Source organism: Acomys russatus, chromosome 29 (genome assembly GCF_903995435.1).
Source record: "Acomys russatus chromosome 29, mAcoRus1.1, whole genome shotgun sequence".
NCBI classification, from domain to species: domain Eukaryota; kingdom Metazoa; phylum Chordata; class Mammalia; order Rodentia; family Muridae; genus Acomys; species Acomys russatus.
This window is the reverse complement of record NC_067165.1, coordinates 28,288,958-28,305,328: the sequence shown is the minus strand read 5'-3', so window position 1 is coordinate 28,305,328 and position 16,371 is coordinate 28,288,958. Positions and strand designations below refer to the sequence as shown.

At 51.2% G+C, this 16,371-nt stretch overlaps 1 protein-coding gene across 1 annotated transcript; it reads left to right on the top strand.

Moving 5' to 3' along the window:
• The first annotated feature begins 563 nt into the window (after positions 1 to 563).
• On the top strand, positions 564 to 12,997 carry Catsper4 (cation channel sperm associated 4). Its single transcript, XM_051171071.1, has 11 exons — positions 564 to 632; positions 769 to 840; positions 1,231 to 1,374; positions 4,100 to 4,201; positions 7,029 to 7,126; positions 7,306 to 7,426; positions 7,646 to 7,779; positions 9,906 to 10,080; positions 12,034 to 12,245; positions 12,531 to 12,696; positions 12,947 to 12,997. Exons 1-11 carry the CDS (start codon positions 564 to 566, stop codon positions 12,995 to 12,997), a joined length of 1,344 nt encoding a protein of 447 aa, XP_051027028.1.
• Positions 12,998 to 16,371: the final 3,374 nt, after the last annotated feature.

Below are 16,371 nucleotides of genomic sequence, written 5' to 3'. Positions count from 1 at the left end.
AGGTGGGCAACTATGGGACAGGTAGCTGGAGGCAAGGGGTGTCTGGGGCACATCTCTCATCTTCCTCTTCACTCAGTCCCTCCTGTACTACCTAGATCTAGAAAGGGAATGGGGGAGGGGGGCTGGAGAGATGGCTCAGAGGTTAAGAGCACTGGCTGTTCTTCCAAAGGTCCTGAATTCAATTCCCAGCAACCACATGGTGGCTCACAACCATCTATAATGTGATCTGGTGCTTTCTTCTGGAGTGCAGGCAAACATGCAGGCAGAATACTATATACATAATAAACATTTTTTGAAAAAGAAAGGGGACCTCTGTGCACTGTATTCAGATGATGGCATGAGAGGCCAGACATAGTCCCGCCAGCCTCCATCCTCTGACCCATCCTGAAGCCATTAGCTGAGTCCCCCCACCCCACCTCTTTGTGGGTTTATCTATTCGGAATGTCTAGGTGGGGGTGGAACGCAGAGGGTTGTGGGTCACAGCTGCCTTTGTGATCTCATCACAAGGGGGAGAAAGGCTGCTTGCAGCCAAGCTTCTTTGAAGAGAAGGGGACAGAGCAAACATGTCTGAGAACCCAAAATCGTGGGATCAGAAGACAGAACCCGCCCATGCCAGACATCTGAACATTATGGTAGGGAGGCCCTGCCGGGCGTGGCCAGTGAGCTGCCATCCTTGGTCGGGCGGCGGGCAGGCGGGGGGTGGGTGGGTGGTGGTGGAGTGGGGGGAGGCCAGTGGCTACACTGAAGTTGTGCTTGTCTCCTCTGCAGAAAAACTATGAGCTGATTGGCCGGCACGAGGAGCAAGTGCTCATCAACCGCAAGGACATCACAGACAAGAAGGTAAGGAGAGGAGAGAGACTAGCAGGGCTGAGGTCCAAGACGACCTCCACCTCAAAGGTCTCTTCTGCAGCTCTCTACCCTTTAAATGTCCTCCCTAAGCACCTTCCCTAGGAGCGAATGCCCATTGAGGGTAACTCCTCACAAGGAACCCCTCAGCAGAGAACCCAAAACCACCCAAAGGTCCCCAGCGGTGACCCTCTCTTAAGTTGTGACTTCTGTACAGACATCAGCATTTCGTGAACTCAGACAACAGCATCCCCCGTGGCCACCTCCAGGGCAGACTCCCAGGGGTTTTCCCATTCTCAGGGAAGGGGGTTGGGGAGTCAATAGTCCGGGTGGAGGCCACCTGTGGTGGCACTTGCCTGAAGGAAGTTCTCCATCCCTTCCCAGGATGCCTGGGACGTGGAGGAGTTCATCACCCGTATGTTTATCAAGCAGTTGCTTCAACACCCGGCCTTCCAGCTGCTGCTGGCCTTCCTGCTGGTGACCAACAACATTACCATCGCTATGCGCACCAACCCTTATCTCGGTCAGGTGGGATGCTGGCCTGATCTCTACCCCCACTGGCTGTAACCTGGGGACCCAGTGCTTCCTTCTCAGGTCCTTGGCTCCTTGTCTGTGTGTGACGGTTGAAGGTTGAATTGGTTGTTCTTCAAAAGTCTGGTCCCTACCCGGGCCTGGTGCAGCAAACTTTTTAATCCCCATCCTAGGAAGGGAGAGAGGTGGGGGCTGGAGAGATGGCTCAGAGGTTAAGAGCAGTGGCTGCTCTTCTAGAGGTCCTGAGTTCAATTCCCAGCAACCACATGGTGGCTCGCAACCATCTATAATGAGATCTGATGCCCTCTTCTGGCCTGCAGGTGTACATGCAGATAGAGCATTAATATACATACAAATAAATAAATGTCAAGAAAAGAAAAAAAGAGTCTTATAAAAGACTCAGGAGGCAGAGGCAGGTGGATCACTGTGAGTTCGAGGCTAGTCTGGTCTACAAAGCGAGTCTAGGACAGCCAGGGCTACACAGAGAAACCCTGTCTCGAAAAACCAAAAAAGACACCGGTTGCCACAGTGTGGACCATGCAATGAAGAGGCCTAAGAAAGAGAAGATGGACCAAGATGGGTCAAAGATGTCCAGGGAAAGACTGACCTGGACCAGGACAATGGCACATGCTCGGTTGCCATTATACCACAAGCCTGCGTCCCCAACCCCCTGGGCTTCTCTCCTGGCTTACACTGCCAGTTAATGTTACTGAGCTTTTGCCATGTGCCACCTTATGTTACCATATATCGTTTTATGCATATAGACAAAAGAACTGCAGGAAGTTGCACTTGTGGCATGAGCAACAGTGCTGCGGGGCTAGTGCTGGGTGTTGGAACATGGGGACACAGGAGAAAGGGGGTTTGGAGAAGGATGCAGAGGTCAGTTCAAGGCATTCGAGAGGCTATGAAAAGTATCCATATGCGGCTAGCTCAAGAGGAGTTGGCAGATTTAAAAGACTGCGGGTACCCTGGGCTGGAGATGGACATTTGAGAGCTTCCCAGTGCCTAGGGGGCTCAAGGCTGAGTGGAGCTGAGTATTCAGAGTGTGAGTGAAGGCGGGAGAGGGCCAAGGCAGGTTCCCAGGAAGAGGGCGGGAGTGGTGGAGAAGGTGGAAAGGCGACTGAGTGACCAAGTAGGGAGCTCAGGAGAGTGACAATCAGGGGCCACTCAATAGGACCAGCATAGTAGTGAGTAGGCCTGATAAAGACTAGCCGTACTCCCCAGGGCTAGCACCTCTGGCCTCCCCCAGAGCCAGCTATCATGGAGGCAGGAATTCACCTGTACAGAGGTGGTCCATGCCCAAGCTATTGCTGGGTTATAAAATTAACTCAGACCGAAGATGCTAGCATTCTGATAGTGAAATGGAACTGGGGAGACAGGGAGGGAGGGAGGAACAGGGGAGTGAGTGTGTGTGTGTGTGTGTGTGTGTGTGTGTGTGTGTGTGTGTGTGTGTGTACACCATGGCAAGAATATGGAGTTCGTAGGACATCTTGCTGGAGTCGGCTCTCTCCTTCTACTGTAGGATGCAACTAAGTTGTCAGGCATGAGGGCAAGCACCTCTACCCTACCCACTGAGCCATCTTACCAGTCCCTGGGGGATCATTTTGCAAAATGTGAAAAACAGCTTTTACTATGGGTCTCAGTCAAAAACTGCTGGAACTGGGGCTGAGGACACAGTTCAGTCAGTACATTAGAAATTCAAGGTCACCCTTGGCTACGTCGTGTGAGGCCAGCCTGGGCTACATGAGATTGTCTCAAGCAATATAGTAAAACAAGAACATCAAATAAAGCCCCGAAGCCTACTAAGGCATTTGTGACTATGAAGGTTAGACCCTAGAAGCCTGTAGGTGGGACAGCAAGAGGCGCCCCGTGAGGGATAGGGAATCTGCTGGCTCTTGGGGGATGAGGACTAAAGGAGACAAGCGACCGGTTTGCCGGGGTTAACTCTTTGGACTGGGAGTTGTTTGTGTGTGTGTACGTGGGCGTGTCACAGCTATAAGGAAGCTGAAAGCAAGACTGAGTGAATTCGGTTTTGGGCAGACCCTAGCTATCCATCTACCAATCCATGCACACAGGTGTCTTAGATCCACAAAGGGAGGACACCTCAGTCCTGAGCCCTTGGGGTGCTGGAGCCGGAGGAACCAGCCTAGCAGAGAAGTTTCCTGGGATTTGGGGGTCCTACAGCTCCTGGAGAGCATGCCTTTTTCCTTCAGTCCCAGAGTCTGCTTAGCCCTTCCTACAATTCCCTTTTCCAAATAGCCTGCTCTAAAGGCTAGGGGTGAAGGCCAGCCAGCTGTGTGCGCCTGAGCGCCCCATTCCCCACCTGTAAGATGTGACACAACAGGAAACGACTTCTCAAAACAGTGTTGACAGTCACACGACACAGTATGTGAACAACCTTGGCACCGCCTGGCATATGTGCAGAAAGTTCCCGTAACAGAGACCATAGAGGTTCTTCTGAAGGGGAAGAGTAGCTTGCGAGATGGGCGTGGCGGCGCATGCCTTTAATCCCAGCACTCGGGAAGCAGAGGCAGGCAGAGCTCTGTGAGTTCGAGGCTAGCCTGGTCTACAAAGCGAGAGTCCAGGACAGCCAGGGCTGTTAGACCCTGTCGGAGGGTTGGGTGGGGAAGAGTAGCCTGGGTACCATCACACCCTCACCCCAGATACCCTCTCCCCAGCCTGGCACAAGCCCTACTCACTGATGCCCCTGTCCTCCATGTAGACCTACTATGAGCTGTTCTCGACTATAGATGAGATTGTACTGACCATCCTTATCTGTGAGGTTCTCCTTGGCTGGCTCAATGGCTTCTGGATTTTCTGGAAGGTGAGATCTGGGAATTCCTGTCATTGCCCTTACTTTGTCCCTCCGCGGTGTCTGCAGTACATCAAGCCTTTGCCCTGCAAAATAAAGGGTTTGTAGAGAGACAGAGTGTAAGCCTGACACAGTGGCTCATGCTTTTAATCCCAGCACTTGGGAGGCAGAGGCAGGCGGATCGGTGTGAGTTCGAGGCCAGCCTGGTCTACAAAGCGAGTACAGGACAGCCAAGGATACACAGAGAAACCCTGTCTCGGGGGAAAAAAAAAAACAAAACACACACACACACACACACACACACACACACACACACACAGAGGAATAAGAGTTGTCCAAGGTTGTCCAGGTAGTGTCCCCTCCGTGCATTTCAACCCCTGTTCCCGTCTCCCCAGCTCTCTCTACTCACACAAAGCCTGATTTCTCTATCTGCGAAATGCAGTTGAGGAACTGAGAGATCTACCTTCATGTACATGGTTCTGGGTCGGGACCCAGTGAAGGTCTTCTGTAATGCAGTCATTTGTATTTTAAGCTTTTTGGGTCCCAGTCCCTGTGCAACCTCTCTCAGGTAGCACAAAAGCTCACCAGCCAGAACACAGGTGAGTGGGAGTGGGTGTATCCCAGCATGGCTCCCTGTACCCCAGTGAGGTGTGCTGCTGGCAAAGTGTTTGTTTGTTTGAGGGTCTTGCTATGTTGCCCACGCAGACCCCAAACTCCTCCTGTCTTAGCCACCCAATTAACTGAGACTACTCTGAGGATTGGCTCCAGTCCAGTAAGACTTCACGTTAATGCACACTCAGAATCCCAGTAGTCAGCTGGGGAGGGGGTGGGGCTGGGGCTGGGGGGCGCACGCCTTTAATCCCAGCACTTGGGAGGCAGAGGCAGGTGGACCACTGTGAGTTCAAGGCCAGCCTGGTCTACAAAACGAATCCAAGACAGCCAAGGCTACGCAGAGAAACCCTGTCTCAAAAAACAAAACAAACAAATAAACAAACAAAATCCTGTCTTGATTCCTCAGGAGTTTCTCACAGGCTAGGCCTGTGCTGCTCTGGGTCTCCCTCCTAGTTTCTTCTCTCTGGTGGAGTTAAAGTGAGTTCTCATAAATAAATAAATAAATAAATAAATAAATAAATAAATAAGTAAAATAAAAGCCGGGCATGATGGCACATATCTTTAATCCCAGCACTCGGGAGGCAGAAGTAGGCGGATCGCTTGAGTTCGAGGCCAGCCTGGTCTACAAAGTGAGTCCAGGACAGTCAATGCTACACACAGAAAAACCCTGTCTCGAAAAAGCAAAATTAGTTAATTAATTAATTAAATTAAAAATAAAAAATAAAGTGAGTTCTCTACCCACCTCCTTCAAAAGGGTCTGTGAGCTCAGGAGCATGTAAGCCAGCCTCCTCAGAACATGGAGTCAAGATCTGGCATACAGCAGGAATTTAATACTGGGTGGATTCGGCTGGGCTTTTGTCTTGACTCTTGGTGCTGAGAACGAAACCAAGGTTCTCACACTTACCTGATGTCTTAGTCGGTGGTTCTATTGCTGTGAAGAGACACCATGACTAAGGCTCTTAGAAACGCGCGTCTAGGACAGCCAAGGCTACATAGAGAAACCGTGTCTCGAAAAACCAAAAAAAAAAAAAAAAAAAAAGAAGAATTTATTGGGAGCTTGCTTACAATACCAGAGAGGTGATCCATGATCATGATCTCATGGCAGGAAGTAGGCAGGCATGGTGTGTGTACGTGTGTGTGTGTGGGGGGGGGAGGGCAGGCAAGCACACCCACTGGAGCCTGCCATGGGCTCTTAAAGCCTGAAAGTCCACTTCCAGTGACACACTTCCTCCAACAAGACCACACCTACTCCAAGAAGGCCACACCCCCTAGTCCGCCCCAAGGTGACCAAGCATTCAAATATATTAGCCTATGGGGCCATTCTCAGTCAAGCCTCCACACTAGGCTAACTTACTCATCCACCGAGTGACTCCTTGTTTTCTTTTTGTCTTTATCCAAGAGGGTTTTTTTTCCCCCCAACATTTAACTTCAGACACATTGACCAAAACTCTATTGAAAGCACGTAGAATCCTGGGTCCGCTCCACTCACTCACCCTCCTGCCATCACTCACCTCTTTAGGTAATCCTCTTATAGCTCCCGACTATCCTCTCAGCAGTTGTCTGTATAATCCTGGGCAAACAGACATGTATTTTTAGTGCTCCCTTTCAGTAGCCTACCACAAACAACCCTTTGTACTTAGTTGTTGGTACTTATGGTGTCCTGGAAATCTTTCTTTAGTCCTGCATGGTGGGTGTACAATCACTTATTCTACCAGTCTCTCATTGTTGGTCACATTAGTTGCTTTCAACCTCTCGATCTATCTATCTATTTATCTATCTATCAAGACATGGTCTCACTATGTACCTCTGATTAGCCTGGAACTCCCTCCATAGATGAGGCTAGCCTCAAACTCACAAAGTTCTAATTCCTTCTGCCTCCAGTATGTTTCCATTACAGGCATGTACCACCATGCCTAGCTACTTTAATTTTATTAATTATAGCATATTTCACACATCACACTAAGGCAAGAGCATCCAGGAGTTTTCAAAGTCACCTAACCATAGGTCAATTCATACCTGGGACTGGCTGTTGACATAAGTGGAGGACTGTGATGCGGTGTGTTTTGTGGTATGTTGGAACAGCGATAGAGTGACAGGAGAGGGCAGCTGGCTAGCTTTGTTCTTAGAGAGGGACATTGAGTCTCCCATCTTTGGGGGTGTGGGAGGCAGATGGGCTGCTCTCATGGGCTGGGTTTAATAGACTCTTATGTGCTGCTCCCCCATTCAGGATGGCTGGAACATACTCAACTTCGCAATTGTCTTTGTCTTGTTTATGGGGTTCTTCATAAAACAACTTGATTTAGTTGCCATCACCTACACTCTCAGGTGAGTTGGGAGCTCTGAAAGGTACAAGGTTTACCTGTCTGGATCCCAGGAGTGAGAAGGGAAGTCCCAACCCAGCTCTACCTCTTTGGGAAGTTGCGGGGGGCAGGGGAGGGGGAGGCAACAAGGGAGGAAGGGGTCTGGGAAGGCTTAAGGAGCACCCCTGAGAGGCTCTACCACAGGGCACTTCGGCTGGTACATGTGTGCATGGCAGTGGAGCCCCTGGCCAAGATCATCAGGGTCATCCTGCAGTCGGTGCCGGACTTGGCCAACGTCATGGCCCTCATCCTCTTCTTTATGCTGGTCAGTGTTTCCCAGGTCCCAGCCCGTCTCCTTCCCTGACTAGAGCCTGTAGGGTAGTGGGGAGGGGACAGGTGCCCAGGGTGCCCAGACAAGCATGGGGCTTGGGTCTGACTCCTTTCCAGTCCTTGGCAGCATGATGTATTTTCATTCTTTTGCATGACTTGTCAAGCTCCAAGGCTGCTGGGTGAGATGAGGGTCGGTTTTTGGTGTCTCCGACAGGTATTCTCTGTGTTTGGGGTCACGCTCTTCGGTGCGTTCGTGCCCAAGCATTTCCAGAACATGGGGGTTGCCCTGTACACACTCTTCATCTGCATCACCCAGGACGGCTGGGTGGATATCTACAGTGACTTCCAGTGAGTACAGGTGGGACTCTCGGGTTCTGTTCCCTCCTGGCCTAGGAGCAAGCGCTGGAGCTCCTGCAAGTGAGGGAGATGGGGGGGGGCAGCTCCTGAGACGTCCATGACGCTGGTCTTGCCGGAAGTGACTACCCAAGAAACCCTCCCCTTGGTGATACTTGAACCTTGTTCCCATAGAAGCAGCGCACATTCACAGAGCACAACAAACCGCCCAGACTTCTGGGAAGTTTGGGTTTCAAGCTACTCATGCTCAGACCTGCTCCTGAGATGATTCTTGTGGTGTTGTATTCTTCGCTTCTTGCCTGTGGCACTCAAGCCGAGTAGGCTTTCTGCAGCCACAATCCACCCAGACATGGGGAATGGAAATCCCAGGACTCAGGAAGCAGAGACAGGAGAATCTGGAACTCAAGTTAATTGACTATAATTAACAAGAACCTGTTTCAGAGAGAATGAGAGAGAGAGAGAGAGAGAGAGAGAGAGAGAGAGAGAGAGAGAGAGAGAGAGGAGAGAGTGTGTGTGTTTGTGTGTGTGTGGCAAGGAGGGCCAGATTGGGGACAAAGCTTAGTCAGTAGTTTGCCTAGCCTAGGTTCCATCCCCAGAACTGAACAAAGCAAGATTGGTGGCATTCACCTACACTGCACAGTCTGAGGCCAGCCTGGACTAACATGAGAACCACTCTAAAAATAAAACAAAAAGAAAAGCTGGCAACAATGACACACCCCTTTAGTCCCAGCACTTAGGAGGCAGAGGCAGGAGGATCTCTGTAAGAACTTGGCCAGTCTGGTCTAAACCAGTTACATGGTAAGACCTTGTCTCAAAAACAAAAACAAAAACTATCACCAAACCAACAACAACAAAAGGCGGGGCATTAAAGGCCAGAGCATGTCTCCTGGTAGCAGCTGCTTTTAATCCTAGCACCAGGGAGGCAGAGGCAGTGGCCAGCCTAGTCTACACGGATGGCACAGTGAAACTGCTCAGGCTTTTGAGTCCTTCCTCCTGATTGGGCCTGTGACATTAGACAAACTGTTCCACTGTTGGCCTCAAACTTGAAGCAATCTCCCTGTCTCGGTCTCCTAAGTGCTGAGATTACAGATGTGGGCCACCAAGACCGCTTATTGATTTATGTAGTTCTGGATCTATCTATCTTGTGGTTTTGGACCTTAACCATGCCAGGTAAGCCTTCTACTACTGAGCTATAGCTTCAACTTCTAGCTTTTAAGAGTTGTGAGCCACCATATGGGTGCCGGGAATTGAACTCAGGACCTCTGGAAGAGCAGCCAGTGCCCTTAACCGCTGAGCCATCTCTCTCCACTTTTAAAAGCTGGAGGGATTTGTTTTGTCAGTTTTGTGCTTAAGTGGAGTCTAGTACAGCCCAGGATGGCCTTGAAGGCCTGCCTTTCCTTCTCCTCCAACTTCCTAATGCTAGGACTCCAGTCACATGACTCCACTCCTGCTTTATGCTGTGCTGGGGCCTCATGCATACTAGGCAAACACTCAACCAACTCAACTCCCAGTTTTGTTTTGTCGAGACAGGAACTCAGCTAGCCCAGGCTAGCTTTGAACTCCTGATCTCCCACCTCTACTTCCTGAATATTGGGATTTACTACTTATTCATTCATAATTAGAGACCACAATGTAGTATTGACTGCCTCATAGAGTGCCACGAGGATCAGCCTAGAGACTCTGTAGAAGTCTTCTGGCATGCAGCGCGACATAGGGTGCCTCTATTTACAGTGCATGGAAGGACAGCAGTGACTTGCACTTGAAGGTGCTGACACACACACACACACATCTCTCTCTCTCTCTGTAGGGCTTGCTTGAGAGGTAGTCCCCGATGTCTGGCAGCACAGCAGGTCTCAGTAAAGAGCAGCTGCTGCGACCAGCAAGGGCAGCGAATATAATTCTCTCATTTTAAAGAGGAAACTGAGCTGGGCGCAAGCCTGTGATCCCAGCACACTCGGGAGGCAGAGGCAGGTGGATCGCTGTGAGTCAAGGCCAGCCTGGTCTACAAAGGGAGTCCAGGACAGCCAAGGCTACACAGAGAAACCCTGTCTCAAAAAACAAAACAAAACTGAGGCTTAAAGGGCCAGAGAAATGATAGAGGCCCTAACTGCCATTCCCAGGATGGAGAACCGAGAGTACGCGATGGAAGTCGGAGGGGCCATCTACTTCGCTGTCTTCATCACCCTCGGCGCCTTCATCGGCCTCAACTTGTTCGTTGTCGTGGTGACCACAAACCTGGAACAAATGATGAAGACGGGTGATGAGGGGCAACATCGTCAGATAACGTTTAGTGAGGTACACAGAAGGGGGGGGCAGGAGGGAGGAGTGTGTGTGCATGAATGACCTGAGTGTATATGTGTGTGTTGCACACTCAAGCGCATAGAGAAAGCCAAGCCCAAACCCTGGAGGTAAGACCTCCACATCTGTAGTGTCTGCTCAGCGACTGAGGCTCCTGAGGGGCCGCATGGACCATGATCGTTCAAGACTGAGCAATTGGGAGGCATCAGGGCTTTTACCCAATTGCGTTCTCACATTGTTCTCCGTGATGGGAATTGCTATTAGTCACCACTTGCCAGGTCTCATACAGGATCTGATGGCTGCTCGTAAGTAAGAACGTTAGAAATTCCTCCTGGAGAGCTGGCTCAGTGGTTAGGAGCGCTTACTGTTCTTGCACAGGACCTGGGTACAGGTCCCAGCACCTGCACAGGCTGCTCTTAACTGTTTGTAACTCCAGTTCCTGGAGATCCATAGCCACCTTCTGGTCCCCGCAGGCACTGCATGCACACATGTACACAGTGGGTGCCCTTACTCTCATATTTGCAGGCAAAACATTCATGCACATAAAATAAAAAAAAAGAAATACTTGCCAGGCGTGGTGGTGTAAGCCTGCAGAGGCAGGCAGCTATCTTAGTTCAAAGTCAGCATGGTCTACAGAATGAGTTCTAGCCAGGGCTACAGTAAAACCCTGTCTTGAAAAAACAGGGGAAAAACCCCCAGGGTGGTGGTGGTGGGTGAAGGTGGTGGTGGTGGAGGTGGGTAGAGGTGGGTGGTGGTGGTGGTGGTGGAGGTGGTGTTGGTGGGTGGTGGAGGTGGGTGGTGGTGGGTGGTGGTGGGTGGTGGCGGTGGTGGGTGGTAGAGGTAGGTGGTGGTGGTGGAGGTGGGTGGTGGTGGGTGGTGGTGGTGGGTGGTGGCGGTGGTGGGTGGTAGAGGTAGGTGGTGGTGGTGGAGGTGGGTGGTGGTGGTGGTAGGAGTGGTTCTGGTGGGGGGGTGGAGGTGGTGGTGGGTGGTGGTGGTGGGAGGTAGGGGGTGGAGGTGGTGGTGGAGGTGGAGGTAGTGGTGGTGGGGGGGGTGGTAGTGGTGGGGATGGTGGTGGGGGGTGTTACACACATTTAAATTTTATTTATTTATTGTATATGAGTACTTTATCTGCAGAAGAGGGCATCAGATCACATTACAGATGGTTGTGAGGAATTGAACTCAGGACCTCTGGAAGAGAAGGCATGTCTCTTAACCACTGAGCCATCTCTCCAGCCCCCGGTGGCTCACACATTTTAATCCCAGCACTCAGAAGCAGAGGCAGGAGGATCTCTGTGTTTTGAGGCCAGCCTGGTCTACAGAGTGAGTTCCAGGAAATCCAGGGCTACACAGAGAAACCAAACCAACCAACCAAACAAAAAACAAAACAAAGCAAAAAACAAACCTCAATGATGAGGAAGGTGGAAGTAGAGTACTTTGGAAAATTTAGAGAACCAGGACCTCCGTCATGTCAGAGTATGTAGGGCTTTAGAGGTTTGCTGGGGTGAGAATTTCCAAAGACGTACCAGAGACGGGCTTGTAAGCTCGATGTTGAGTTGCCACAGCAAGCTAAGGTTGGCTAGAGTTGCATACTGGGCCCAGTATTAGACTGCTTGCCTAGCTTGCTGGAGGCCCTGGGTTCCATCCCTAGCATGCACAGATAAAACAAACGATTCTAATACTAAATAAGGTTAAAGGGGGCAGCTGGGCATGGTGGCGCACACCTTTAATCCCAGCACTCGGGAGGCAGAGGCAGGCGGATCGCTGTGAGTTCGAGGCCAGCCTGGTCTACAAAGTGAGTCCAGGATGGCCAAGGCTACGCAGAGAAACCCTGTCTGGAAAAACCAAAAAAAAAAAAAAAAAAAAAGGTTAAAGGGGGCATGTCCTAAGAGTCTTCTTCCCTGAAGCCACATGACTCTGAGCTGCCTGTCCATCTCCATGCACTGTCCCCAGACAGGAACAGAGGAAGATGACTGGTCTGACGGCCTGCCACTAGTGCACTGTGCAGAGGCTCGCAAAGAGACTTCCGGTGTCCCTCAAGAACCACTGGCTGGGGGTCCCCTGTGTAACCTCACGGAAAAGACCTGTGATAATTTCTGCTTGGTGCTTGAGGCAATCCAGGAGAACTTGATGGAGTACAAAGAGATCCGCCAGGAGCTCAACACGTAGGTTGGGGGGTGGGGTGGGGGGGAATGGTCAGACAGGGACAGAAGGCCGGGGAGTCAGAGCGAGACCTAGCCTCAAGCCCATCTTCTCAGAAATGTGCTTAGGTTCAAGCATCCAAAGTCAAGAGCTGGCATCCTGACCTTCGGGCCGGGCTGTTCTTGTCTCCAGGGAGCTTCCCCGACCCCCCTCCCCCCCACACACTTAAGTAGGGAGGGAGGGAGGGAGGAGGAGGAGGAGGAGGTAAAAGAGCTTTGCCAACAAACACGATGTCTCTTCGACCCCAGGATCGTGGAGGAAGTGCGCTCCATTCGTTTCAACCAGGAGCAGGAAAAGGTGGTGATGAGCAGGCACCCCTCCAAAAGCATGTCCTTCCTGACCGAGTCCACCACAGACATGCGCGAGGTGGCTACCCAGCAAGACTTGATCAATGCGCTGGTCAGCAAGGAAAAGGTGCGTGCTCCCTTCCCTACTTAATGGACTCCACTGGTGTGTGTGTGTGTCTGTGCCTCCTATCTTGGGGGACTGGAGTGGAATGGGGTCTTGGAGATGCCTGAGCTCCCCAGTTTAGAGTGGTAGAGTGGGTTTTAGGCATGCTAGAGTTACCCAGATGGAGCAGCTGTTGCCGCAGGAGGCAGTGGAAGAAGGAGCAGTTTGTCACGTGAAGGTAAGCAGAAGTACAAAAAGACCTCCTGTTTTGCAGGTTTATGAGTCTACCACAAATATGGTTAGCAAACACAAGTTCAGCCACTGAGAAGGCGGAACGGGAGCCGAGGGGACGGCACACACAGGCCAGCTGCTGCATCTTCCGGCATCTGGGACTGGAGGCCATCGCTCTCCCGTGACCCCCCGGGCGGCAGAAGCCATGAGGCTTGGGATGGTGGCAGCATCTGTAAGGCTTGTGCCTGTGAGCCTGAGGTCCAGAGGGGTCAGGATGAAGGAAGGATTCTGGACAAGAGCACAAGTCCCATAGCAAGAATGAGCACAGAAGGGGTTAGCCAGGCCCTTGGCCTAGAGACGAATATCCCTGACCTCTCCTCCGGCCAGAGCTGGATGAGGCATCAGTGGGTCCAAGAACCAGAAAGAGAAGAGCCAGGCCAGTGAGGCTGTGTGCACCGAAAATAAAATTTTGTGTTGTAACCAATGTGTCTGACTGCTAGCTTTCGCCCCATTTGCACCCCTTGCCTTTGGTCTATGGAAAAAGATAGATCTTGTTTCCTAAAAGCCTGTTTGCTCAGGGCATAGTGGATTATACCTTATTCCCAGCACTCGGAAGTAGAGGCGGGGGGGGGGGGGTTGTCAAGAATTCAAGGGCAAGCCAGAGCTGTGGTGGCACACGCCTTTAATCCCAGCACTCGGGAGGCAGAGGCAGGTGGATCCCCGTGAGTTCGGAGGCCAGCCTGGTCTACAAAGTGAGTCCAGGACAGCCAAGGCTACACAGAGAGACCCTGTCTCCGGAAAAACACAAAACAAACAAACAAACAAACAAACAAACAAAACCAACCAAGAATTCAAGGCTAATTGAAAGTCAGCCTGGGCTACATGGGACACTATCTCAAACAAACCACCCTGTAGGTTGCTGAATGTGGTGACATGACCACACAATCCCTGCACCTGAGAGATAGGAGGATTGATGAAAGCCAGAGGCTAGCCTGGGCTTTGCAGTGAGACTTTGTTTGGGGGTTGGGATAGGGAGATGACTCATTAGTCTGATGACCCCTTTCAGGGCTTCCAATCCAGTGAGGGAAGAAATGATACACACACACACACACACACACACACACACACACACACACACACAAAAGATATCTCCCCAATCATTTTGACATAATGATAGAGACTTAACCTCTGACCTTTAGATTCCTAAATTGGGGTGAGGGTGCTGTTTCTGGGCCTCATGGTTGGAAGTCCCCGACTGATGCAAGAGGCCATATCCTCTGCTCTCTCCTTCAATCTCCTGGAAGGTGATGACTGGTCTTTACTCTGGGGAGCCCTAGTCTGACAGGGTCACCACTGACCAAGATCAACAGGCGGCTCTTCCCTTGGACATCAAAGGATGGCTGGTTAAAGCTACCCAGAGGCGGCCTGGAGAAGAACAACACTAAGGCTTGCTGGGAGGAAGTGGATCAAATGAAGTCTGGTGAGGGGAACTTAGTGCCTGTGGGTGGAGCAGTAGCTGAGAGCTTACATCATAACCTGCAAGTATAAGGCAGAGAGAGAGAGAGAAAGAGAGAGAGGGGGGAGAGAGAGAGAGAGAAGGGGAGGGGAGGGGAGGGGAGAAATACTAGGAATGGTGGAGGCTTCTGAAATCTCAAAGCCACCTCCAGGAACACACCTCCAACATGGCCACACCTCCTAAGCCCTTCCCAAACAGTTCCACCAACTGGGGAGCAAACATTCAAATATATGAACCTATATTTGAATTCTCAGAACCCAGAAGGTGCGAGACCAACATCCTCGACACTCAAGATACTCCGGCGTTGGTGACAAGGACGCTTGGGTGGCCCAGAGTTCTGCCCTGCTGTTCATTAAAGGCTGACAAGGAGGGGCCTTGGGGACACTCACTAGTTGGAACTGCATTCCCCGGAGGTCCACTGATTGCAGCTGATGGGAAACACTGCCTCACCCCGCCCCTGACTCCCCATCAACCTTGCTTCTAACTCTAAAAAGCCCCCTGAGGCCCACAGGGAGTCTGGACAACAGGGTGAGCAGAGTGTTCAGCAGGCAGCCGGCAAGGTGGCACTGGTGACTACAGTACTCTGTTGTCTTGCTGCCTGTCCCTTGCCTGCTACCTCTTCCCCAGGACCACCCACCCGCAGAGACATGGGCAGCCATTGCCTTCTGCTGCTGCTTCTGTTGCTCCTCAGTAGGGACAGAGCCTTCAACCTGCCTGGTGAGTACGTATGCAACCCTTTTCCATCCTCCACTTGTAGTTTCTTTGCTGACTGGCCGGAGAAGGGAAGAACTTGCTAGAAATCCAGGTAATGCCGCTCCAGAAGGCACTAAGGGAAGCACAGCCCCGCCCTAACTGACCTCAAGGGGTACAGGCAGGCAGGATGCCCTCTGTGGAGCTCTGGCCTCCTCCCATGCATCTATTCCAAAGCGCTAGGTATTTCTGCTTGTCTCACTGCTCCATCTTGTCAGTTTGTCTTTCTGTCTAGTTATTCTTCATATCTGGGACAGGTTAATGGCTTGGGCTTTCAGCAGGCTGAGGGCCCTGGTGTTCGGATTCTTGCTTTGCCGTCCTCTGACACGACCCAGAGTTCTGATGCCTCACAGGTTGAGAAAGGAAAGCATTCTGGGTTCTGAGTTCCTCAGTCAGTATGAGGGAAGAGCCAAGCAAGACCCTGTGTGTGGCATCAGCTTCCCAGGTCTGTGACTTTGACCAGGGACAGGACCCTCTTTGGCAAAGCAATGAAGAAGCACACGTTAGTAAGTGGGGCGGGAGCAGCAGGGTGGGAGACGAGTCACTCTGGTGGAAGGTTCCACTCATGGAACCTGCCTGTGCCTATGCCAAGCATGTTGCGAAGGCTTCTCTTGCCTTAAGCAATCTCAGGGTCACAGTGAAGTAGGTACTACCATTAGATTAGCATTCCTGCTTTGCAGTGAGGAAAACGGGGTGGGGGATGGGGAAGAGGGGGCTCAGAGTCACGTGCTGATTTCCATGTCCTCCCAATCACACAGTAGGCATTGCCCCCAGGCCTGACTCCAGAGTCCAGGTAGCACTTTGTTGCTGAGAGCAAGGAATTTCGATTATCAGGAAGATTTTCACCAAATTAAAATTATCAGCCTATTTCCAAGTAAAATCCCAGTCAGGTCTTATAGATAAACTGATTCGGGGCTGGAGAGATGGCTCAGAGGTTGAGAGCACTGACTGCTCTTCCGGAGGTCCTGAGTTCAATTCCCAGTATCTGTGATCTGATGTCCTCCTCTGTTATGCAGGTATAGATGCAGGTAGAGCTCTGTATACATAATAATAAAGAAATAAAATCTTTAGATAAATTGATTCTGTGTAAGAGAGGACAGAAGGACACTGTGGTAGCACAAACCTGTATTCCCAGTGCCTGGGAGGCAGAGGCAGGAGGATCAGATACTCAAGACCAGCCTAAGCTACAGTCTCAAAGAATC